At 38.1% G+C, this 10,075-nt stretch overlaps 1 protein-coding gene across 5 annotated transcripts; it reads left to right on the forward strand.

Moving 5' to 3' along the window:
* The first annotated feature begins 1,644 nt into the window (after nucleotides 1–1,644).
* Nucleotides 1,645–6,524, forward strand: LOC104457343 (disease resistance protein TAO1-like). Of its 5 annotated transcripts, XR_005545453.1 has the most exons (3): nucleotides 1,645–2,209; nucleotides 3,509–3,780; nucleotides 6,024–6,524. XR_005545453.1 is itself a non-coding variant. In XM_039299212.1 (2 exons), the coding sequence occupies exons 1-2, from the start codon at nucleotides 2,191–2,193 to the stop codon at nucleotides 3,062–3,064; spliced, it is 678 nt and encodes a 225-aa protein (XP_039155146.1). In that variant the 5' UTR covers nucleotides 1,645–2,190; the 3' UTR covers nucleotides 3,065–3,317. The 5 variants fall into 5 exon arrangements, 2 of the variants coding, with proteins under 2 accessions (XP_039155146.1, XP_039155147.1); XR_727526.3 differs by lacking the exon at nucleotides 6,024–6,524 and having other exon boundaries at nucleotides 3,509–4,931; XR_727525.3 differs by lacking the exon at nucleotides 6,024–6,524 and having other exon boundaries at nucleotides 1,645–2,200; nucleotides 3,509–4,931.
* Nucleotides 6,525–10,075: the final 3,551 nt, after the last annotated feature.

Here is a 10,075-nt window from a genome sequence, read left to right on the forward strand (position 1 = left end):
GGCCGATTTCTCCTTTTATGCCACTTCAGGGCTATCCCGGGTGAAAATTTTGACCACGAGGCTCTTCTGAGGGCACTAAGATTGAACCACTATCATTCACAGGAATCTTAAATTTTTGTGCGATGACCAGAGTAAGAGAGGAGTAGACAGACAATCAAAGATGATGATGTGAGAGCTTAAAGGTTGATGATTTTTCCCATATCCCTTTCTTCACGATGGACGTATAACTTTCTTTATTATGCTTGAAAACGATCAGCTAATAGCTTGAAAAAATTAATGAAACAAAAAGTTATATGTTGATGTAAACAATTCAATCGATGAATATTTGAAAGGAAAATGATGACAAGATTCCAAATACTCGTCAAAGCCAAGACTTTTGTTGTCCCGGCGGGTCCCTTCTCAAACATCGGCACCTAAACTAAAGAAATAGGACTGCAACTAAAAGGGGCGGTCACTTTTCTGCATAGCAAGCTACTAGAGAACCGATTAATCTTAATAATGCATGAGAGACACAGGAACGGATCAATCACAGTGGAGTCTATACCAGTCTGTGAGGGCTTTCTTGCCTTATAGGGAACTCAGTCACGTCCCTAAGTTCTGTCTCCCTAGCTATAGAGCAAGGGTACAAGAAACGAATGTTTCCTGCTTTCCTTTACTGTTGCCACACCATCCTATAGATGCGGCCAAACATGTATACACGTACGTTTAAGCAATGAAACAAAAATATATATAAATTTACCAAATGCATTTATGTTCTTGGAGTAGATTTTTTTTGCATTTATGTTCTGCTCAAACATAGATTTTTATACTCAGAAATTGGAAAAGGCCTATTTTTATTCAAAAATTATTTTCCAAAACGCCATCAAGAAATAAATCAACAGGTGGTCACTTTTCTGCATAGCAAGCCACTAGAGAACTAATTAACTTTAATAATGCATGAGACACAAACGGATCCATCGCAGTGGAGTCTATTCCAGTCTACGAGGGCTCTCTTGCCTTCTAAGTTCTGTCTTCCTAGCTATATAACAAGGGTACAAGAAATGAAAGGTTTCCTTTACTGTTAAACGAATTGCAGCCAAACTATCCAGGTACGTTTGATAATGACAATGGGTTTGAACTCAATTGAGCTGATGGAAGGCCTAATTTCGCCATCTAAATCAACGTTGAGGTCTATGCATTAGCTCGAGTAAATGAATCTAAACTCTTAGGCAATACGAATGAAAGGATCACACTAAAGAATTGTAAAACTACTTACTTGATAATGATCGGGTTTGAACTCAATTGGAAATTTTTATACAATCTGCTCTAAAAATTGTGTTCCCCTCTGGAAATATTAAAAAAAAATTCAAAAGATAATATCACTAGATATTAATTGAGTGTATCCGTTCTAAAAGATTATATGAAATCTCCAAGATTCCAAGTCAATTGCAGATCTATCAAAGAGATGAGAAGTTTGAAGGCTCAGTATTATCAACTATAGCTTTTGTCACAATTGCCATAACCTTCCACATAATGCAACCGTAACTAAATTCATTTTCAAACTAGCATTTACATATAAGAAACAATGTTGACGAGATAGGCTTACGAGAGATACGTGTTTGTGAAATTCTAGTGAAGACCCGTGATCGATTTTGCTATGCGATTTGAATAATTTATAATTTTGGGCAAATATAAAAAAACGAAGTCAGTTTTCCGTCTTTCGTAAATCATAAAACGAACCATTCAACTCAAAGTTTAACTCCTCGTCGTTTCTGGAAAAAAAATTGAAGAGGAAAAAGCATCATATTCTATCTTCCAACGTCGTCGTCTCCTTCCTCTTCCAAAGCAAGATGGCGGTTCGAAGTCTTCCTCCGCTTCAGAGGCGAGGATGTCCGCACCGCCTTCCTCCCTTCACGGCGGCATCGACGCCTGCAGCGACGGCGAGGGCGCGAGGCGCGAGGTCCCGCCGGTCGGTCACGAAGGCTGTCGAGGAGTCGCGGATCGCCGTGCTCATCTTGTCTGAGGACCACGCTTCGTCTCGGTGGTGATTGAGTGAGCTCGGTGAAGGAAGGGGATGGAGTGGAAGAGGCTCAAGGGGACAGCTGGTGTTGCCCCTGTACTACGGAGTGGAGCCGGGGGAGATTCGATGGCAGAGAGAGGGGGATATGGCAAGGCATTGGCCAGTCACTGATTTGTCCGATTGGCATTATTATGACCATGGGTAATCACGGTATTCCTGTTCGACCCTATAAAATAATATTGAATTCACTAATCTGTTGATACTTGATGGGATCGATTAGTGTGTTAAGAGTCGTGTTTCGGAATGTTACAGAGTGATTGTTTTCTTCGTGTTGGTTTTTATTTAGCTCAATGGATCGTATATTGCCATTTATTCCCACTCCCTTTGCTACTTTGGTTTGGTGTAGGTTGCTGGGTAGAGAATGTAAGATCGTTGTTAAGTACAGGCTTGGATGAGGTTCGGATGATAGGAATATGGGGAGCGGGAGGTATAGGGAAGAGCGCTATCGCTAAAGTTGTCTATAACAGTATTACTAGTCAGTTTGGTGGGCGTGGCCTTCTTGCAAATGTTAGAGAAACTTCCAGTAAACCTGACGACCTGGTTCATTTACAGAAAGCACTCTTATCTGAGATACTGTGGAAAAAAAATATAGTGGTCTTCAGTGCGGATGGAGGCTTTAACCTGATACGAGATAGACTTTGCTGTAGGAAGATTCTACTTGTGCTTGATAATGTGGAGCATGGGGACCAGTTGAATGTGTTAGCTAGAGAATGTGAATGGTTTGGAAAAGGGAGCACGATCATTATTATGACAAGAGATAAACATGTACTGACTTCTCACGGGATAGATCAGGTATGTGAAGTTAAAGCATTGATCAAGGTGAAGCTTTTGAAAGTTTTGGTTAATATGCTCTTCCAAGATAAAAGAAAAAAGAATAAGCAAGGAGATATCATAGATAGTATTTTGGGCTATGCTAATGACCTTCCTTTAGCAATTGTGGTGCCGGGTCCATTTTTATGTCACAGGATCAAAAGGGAATGGGACACTGTTGGGTTAACTTGCTGAAATTCCTAATAAAGATACAGACAGTGTTCTGAAGATAAGTTTTGATGCATTGGAGGACAATAACAAGGACATTTTTCTTGAGATTGCTTGCTTCTTTAAGGGGAGGAATAGTGATTATGTAACCAAAGTTCTTGATAGTTGTGGTTTAAAGACATTAATTTGGATTCACAGTTTGATAGATAGATCTTTACCAACCGTTGAGAATCAGAGAACAATGCAAAAGCATGACTTGATTCGGCTGATATAGGATATTGTGAAACAAGGGTGTCCAGATGAGCCTGGCAAATAGAGTAGATTATGGTGCTACGATGATGTTTCTGAAGTGTTGTCAGAGGATATAGAGAGTGTTTCTCATGAAACCATTGATAATCTTATCTTCTTTAATTTACACACTATTATCTAATTCGGGTTGGGTAATGATGATTGTTTTTTTTTCCTTGATAGATAACCAATGTTGTTAAAGGCATAGTGCTGGACTTGCCAACACAGGAAGAGCTAGACATCAATCCCAGTGTTTTCACACGTATGAGGAGACTCATATTGCTCCTAGTTCTGAATGCACAGGTCAGCGGTGGTCCCATATGTCTTCCCAATGACTTAAGGTGGCTTGAACGGAATATCCTTTATCAACTCTGAAGTTTAGTGCTTGTCTAAAGAAACTTGTTTGGTTCGATGTGCATAACAACTTGATTAAATAATTGGGAGACAACTTAAAGGTATGTCTTACATGCTCATAGTAATTATGACACGAGCATTCTCTTCGTTTAATTTGATAAAAGCATGTTATTCTTAATTTGTTGATGCTTTATAGAAATTTGAAGTTCCTAAATTTCAGCTGCTGTAAGTCGTTGATTAGTGTTCCAAAATTCTCAGAGGTGCCAAATTTGGAGACACTGAACTTAAGTAGGTGCTTGAAACTCAAGAGCTTTCAAGCAAACTGAAGCTGAATAAACAGTTGATGTAATTGGCTGCTCTTAGCTAATAAGTTTCCTGATATTAAGGATATGGAGAGCTTAACAAAACTTTATTTATCTTAGACCTCTATAAACTAACTTCTTGCATTAATTGAAAACCTAATCTCTGTTAAGTTTTTGCTTTTGAATTCGTGCAATGCAAGATGCAAAGTCTAGAGCACCTTTCTCTTGATGGTTGTTCATTATTTGGCTTGTTTCCAAAGAGTGGTGAGAAATCCAATCTCTCTAATGGTAGACTTGGATTTCCAAATCTGGTCTCCTTGTGGGTGCAATCTATCAGAGGCAGAATTCCTTCAGAGTCGTACTTGCTTTTCTTCCATAAATATTTTGCATCTCTTAGGAAATAACTTTGTTAGAGTTCCTACATGCATTTGCAAGTTTGATGAGTTGATGGTTCTTAAAAAATTAGATGATTGCAAGCAGGAGATCCTAGAGCTTTCACCAAACATTTGTAGCCTAGAAGCAAATGGCTGCAATGAATTGTCCAGATTTCCAAAGTTGCCTATTCAGTGCATTCAGTACTCCATGTCAGTGTATGTTCACTTAGATTCATGTCATGGATTGGTTCGTGAAGGTATTAGCCTGGCTAATATTACACGTATGCATGAGCTGGTGGGATTCTGATTTAATAGATTTGCTATAGCAGGATGTTTGTGAGATGGGTCACTACACGGATGCTATACTTCCTAGAAGAGAGATAGCATGTTGGTTTATCCAAAGTCTAAGAACGTTCTTTCTCTTCCTTGGTGTCCCGAGATTTGCATGGGAGTATCTTTGGATTAGCTTTGTGTGTTGCTTTTGGATTGGAGCAAGGTGAGGCTAGCATTTCGTGTGAGGTTCGGGTAATGGTGAATCATGTTCATAGTAATTATGATACAAGAACATTCTCTTCATTACAGTTTCATCACTCATGGTTTAACTATATTACACGCCGTTCATTTGATGAGCTGGATGAGATGCTACAGATTGAGTAGAGTCTCTTTGAGGTTTCATTTGAGGTATCGAAAGCAACACTAAGGAGGTGTAGGTTTCACCTTATATGCATTCAAGCGGAGAATGATATAAGGTTTCTCTACCGACATGAATTGCCCTTAGGAAGCACCTCAAGTTGTTAGAGATAATCTCGGTTATCGGAGATATTCCCAATTCATGGTAGAAAAGTCCACCTATGGATTGCATTTAATTTAGAATATTTGATATACTGCTTAATGTAACCTGTCGCATTTGCTAAATGATTTTTTGTACTTCACTTTCAACAACTTTAGTAGTCGTGCTGTTTCTTGGTGAGATCATTATGACCCTCTTGTTTATTTTCTGATGTGTCTCTATGGATATGTGACGATTACATTGGCTGTCACATGAAGAAACTTCATCTAGGTTTGTGACAAAAGATAAATGGATGGGATATTTGTTGATTTGGCTAGTTCTAATTCTAAATTGTGAAAATTAAATTGTAAGGGACTAATTTGCAGATGTCCATGTGCCAGTCCTATTATTTCGAAGCTGCGAATTCAAAATTTTGCAGCCAAATTTAGCTTTAGGCAATTGGGAGTTATCCAAATGCTGAAATATAAATGGATTTTGAAAGAAGTTATGTAAATCTTGTTTTTTGGCCTCAATGTAAGTATTGTTTGAGTCACTATGATCTTGTGCTCTAAAATTTGCTAGATTTGTATTGCTTTTTTGCGCTTCACTCTTGTGGATCCCTTTTTTTTTTCCCATATTACTTATTGTATCACAATACGAAGTATCAGTGTCAATACAAGGAGACTAAGTTCTGGCTCTTTGCTCCCTCTTTCATGTTTATGTGTCTATTAATCTCTTTAAGTTTCCCCCTTTTATGCTAGTTGGAATGCTTATCATGCAAGATTGTAGTAGCAATACAATTTGATGTGAAGGTTAGCTTTTCCAAGTTTCTCAGATGCAGCTCTGTTTCTGCCTTTAACCAAATTAAGCTGGCTGGTGTTAATTTTACTCTTCTGCAGAGCTCTTGGATGTTCCGTCTTTGTGCAAGGTTGAACAAGCAAGTAGCTCCATATGTTTTATGGCACAGGCATCAATTGGTCGAAATCTCTCTGGTTTTTAGCAAATTCATGGTGTATATTCCTTAAAATGCTCAGAAATAAATTCAAATTCCTTCCTATTTTTCATCATAGTATTTCGCTATGCATCCAAACAATTACCCTTCAATGTGCCATTTTCTTGCCTTTGTATCTGTTTCTGTGATAGAGTATGGCTATACTTATGTAAGAGGAACTCCATTCACTGCCACTTACTTTAACCAACAATTTACTTTACATAGTTTTCGCTGTGAAGTGTCCTCCCTTGTCTGTGCTAATTCTCAAGTTTCTAACAATAGTTTTAAGCAACTAAAATATTCACATTGAAAACTTATGTTCTTGACCTTTAGCTGAAGCAGCAATGGCACACCAATCTCTCTGGTGAAATAGCTATTCCGTCTGATTTAACTGTAACTACAAGGATCTTCATTCTAGTTAACATCTGATCTCTCCTATAATTTTCTCTCTCTTCAACAATGCCATGGATCCAATCATATTCATCCCTGTCGAACAGAAGAGGGAGAGAGTTATGGATAATTACCAAGTATAGCCATTATCTAGCATGAAGTGAACAGCATAATCTAGGAAGAGGAATTTTAAACGGGCCAATAATTTCTTATTAAGTTCAGTCTTTTCTAGTCAATAATGGCTTCGGTAGCGATGAAATTTACGGTGGACATACACAAAGCATATGCTCTACTAAAGCATATGCTCTTATTGAGTAGAGCGAAGAATGCCAAGTTTTGATATATATTCTTCAATTCATATTAGATATTGCCGGATAATTTTACATATTGGCACTGTTGAATACAGATCATTTTATTCAATCAATATATCTTATGGACGGAATGCAAAAATTTATGAAAGGCTACGTTGGACTCAACTTTAGAGCGCAGCTTTCTCATTTCAAGTTCTCTTTCCCATTCGAAGCATATGTCAGAAATGAGGATAGAACTTCCATACTTTAATATGGTTGCCTTTTACTTATACCTGACAAAAGCAAGGCAGAAATCGATGTCATAGGTTAGGTCGACTCAATCGATTGGTGTTGGTGTTAAGCTAGTCAAGTCTTGGCACTTCCTCTCCCAAGTAGTTAAAATTATTTTTGACAAGAGAAGATAAATGAGTTCGAAATTGGGGATTGACCATTATACATATGCGTTCCCAACACATTGGCGGATTCAGAGAGAGCCTCCCTCCATTTTATGACCCCCTCCGAGCCTGTCCATACTTGAGTTTGAAATTAGTTCTCTCTTTTTTGTCTAGTTTTTTTTTTTCCCTAATATATAGTAGTTTATTCAAAAGTAGATTGACCTTCAATTTGTTCTATATTGCCCGAGTAGATGTATAAGGATATTCCATGTTTACACAATTCCATGTATAAATTTTTGGGAGGATTGGTGCTGACACTCGGTGTTGCTGAATGTTCTAGAACTGTCATCCAAACCCATCTCTAGAAAAACTGTCATTTCTACTCTGCATCTGACCAAAATAGTTATGAATGGCTTCGCCATCTCCAGTTCCAAATCTTAACTTTCTTGCATTTTCAATGAAATTTTGACGTTCTTTCTCACCAAATTTAAGATTTGCATAACCTCTTGCCTCAACAACAGGCTATAAAAGAAATTCTTGTCGATTCTTATACCAGCTCTATCATTTCAATTCAAGCCTTTTCACATGAGCATATATCTTCTTGGAACATCTTTGATCACGATCTTTCCCAGGATTCAAGTTACGATTGTGGTCAAGTTGGGAAGATGATACTCTATACTTTCCATCTGGACATAAAACAAGCACTAATATTTGCTTTCACATTGTTCCTGACACAGGCCTTGGCTTGACAACGTTAACCAATCTACACGTACTCTTTCCACGACGAGAACATGCAAAAGTCAAGTATTAGATCTTGCCGTCATCTCCTAATTTTGCGAGCTCCTCCTTGGGACACCAAGTCCCACTTGTTTAGCCTATATTTTGTAGTACTCTTAAGAGTTCCTCTACGGAATCGAGTACCATTCCTTGCCTCGGTTTTATTACAATATCTTCATCGATTTGATTTCTTTTCAGCTCATCTGCGGCAGCTTCTCTTTCACGCTCTTCATCGTCAGATAGCGTGACACTATTCTGCACTTCTAGTGTTGACGTTAGTTCTTCTTGTGTTTGCTAAAATAACAAAAAACAAAACTTTTATTATGACAATTAATTAGTGATATTGATACTATGAAGATTATTACTGGTGATTTTTCTAAATAAATGATAGTATAGTTGCTTATTTGTCTAACCATAAACAAACACCATAGCTAATCTATTAAAAACAATCTGTACCTTTTTTTCTTATAAATAGGAGCCTATGGTCTCAATTGTGTAAGAAAGTTGTGATATTGACGCGGAAGCTGATAAGGATATTGTAATTTAAGTCGATACAAAATCACCAAAGAAATAGATAAAGAATAATAAAGGGTATAAAAAAATTTTACCTAGCTTGATCCGAATATTAGTACCTACATTTATGGAGAGCGTCAATAGTAAATAATTCATTATAATGAAAGAATTAAAATTTATAATCGCTCGCACGTTTAAACATTTACGTACAGAGTGTTTATAAATAGAACTACTCAATTGGATGTAAAGTGTTCTAGTTCTGCCCCCGACGAATAGGAGCTCTCTTTGCACGCCTTCTCGATTTCCTTTCTTCACGGCGCGGCTCTCGAGGAAATCACTGTGCGGCTAAAACCACTCGAACCTTACTGCGTGGCGACCATTCCCGAGAGCTGAGATGGAAAACCCACACTTCTCCTTTATTGCTCCTTCGTGCGGCTGGCTACAATAGGATAGAGAGGGGAAATACAGACGGTGTACGTGTAAAGAACCGACTGCATTTGTTTAGAGAAAGAGAGTTAAAAAGAAAGGAAAAAGGTCTGCGGACAACAGCGCAAGTGCACTCCTTTTCCGGGCTACTACTGCCTTTGCAGTTTTGACACTGCTCCCTAGCAAGAGTTTTGACGTTGCTGATTGCTGTTTGAGCACTGACGTCGTTAAGAATAGTGGCTTGGCATCGTCGGACAATTAACCTGGTCGGTCCATAACTTGACGCTAATGAATTCAATTTTTGTCGAAGAAGTGAAGCAACCACCCGCTTTTAGAGTCCGAATTTGACTGAAACTCAAAGCAAATCTCTGTGATTTGATGGCATCAAGTTCGTTAAAAAAATAAGTCACATTATCGAACATTTGACCCAATCTATCCAAAATTTGACATGAACTGAGTTCGATGTGTGGAAAAAGCAAGGCAACAATTGGATTTAAGAGCCCGAATCTGAGTGAAACCCAAAGCAGATCAAGGCTCGATTGACTCAATGGCTGGTTCAAGAGGCATGCATGACACAATCACATTAAGCAATAGATTATTTTACATTAAATTGTGATTCAGATGAAATGATAAATATGAGATTGTATAATCGTAATCACGAAAGCTTGAAGTGCATAATTATTTGCTATTATTGTTACCTAACTTCTCTACTTGGTGAGTAAGTTTTCACCTAATTTAGTTGGTACCAAAATACCAAAAGATATTACAGCAACTTTTCTTATCCTTATTAGTTACTTCTTGTACTGAAAAAGCATGTATGCTTCTATTAACAATAAGTAGCATCTCCATTTTATTAGTATGTTTCAAGACATCAAGCAACTTTTAATGACCCAGTAATTATAAACTCCTCATCTCTCGCAAGTAACTTTTTAATATTGAAATACTAAGTGTTAATGCACAAAGTAATTGCCACTCAGTAACTTCTTTGCGAACCACTGGGGGTCCACTCCAGTGGCCACCCTTCCAACTTGGAATGGGGAGGTGGGGGGTTCAAATCCCCACATTCTCATGAGGGATTAGGGTGGGGACGATTTCATTTCATGAGTGGGTTTCGATTCCCACGCCTTGTAAGAAGGCATGGCAAAAGTTTGAGAGTGAATGTTATAAGT

This window comes from Eucalyptus grandis, chromosome 8 (genome assembly GCF_016545825.1).
Source record: "Eucalyptus grandis isolate ANBG69807.140 chromosome 8, ASM1654582v1, whole genome shotgun sequence".
Taxonomy (NCBI): domain Eukaryota; kingdom Viridiplantae; phylum Streptophyta; class Magnoliopsida; order Myrtales; family Myrtaceae; genus Eucalyptus; species Eucalyptus grandis.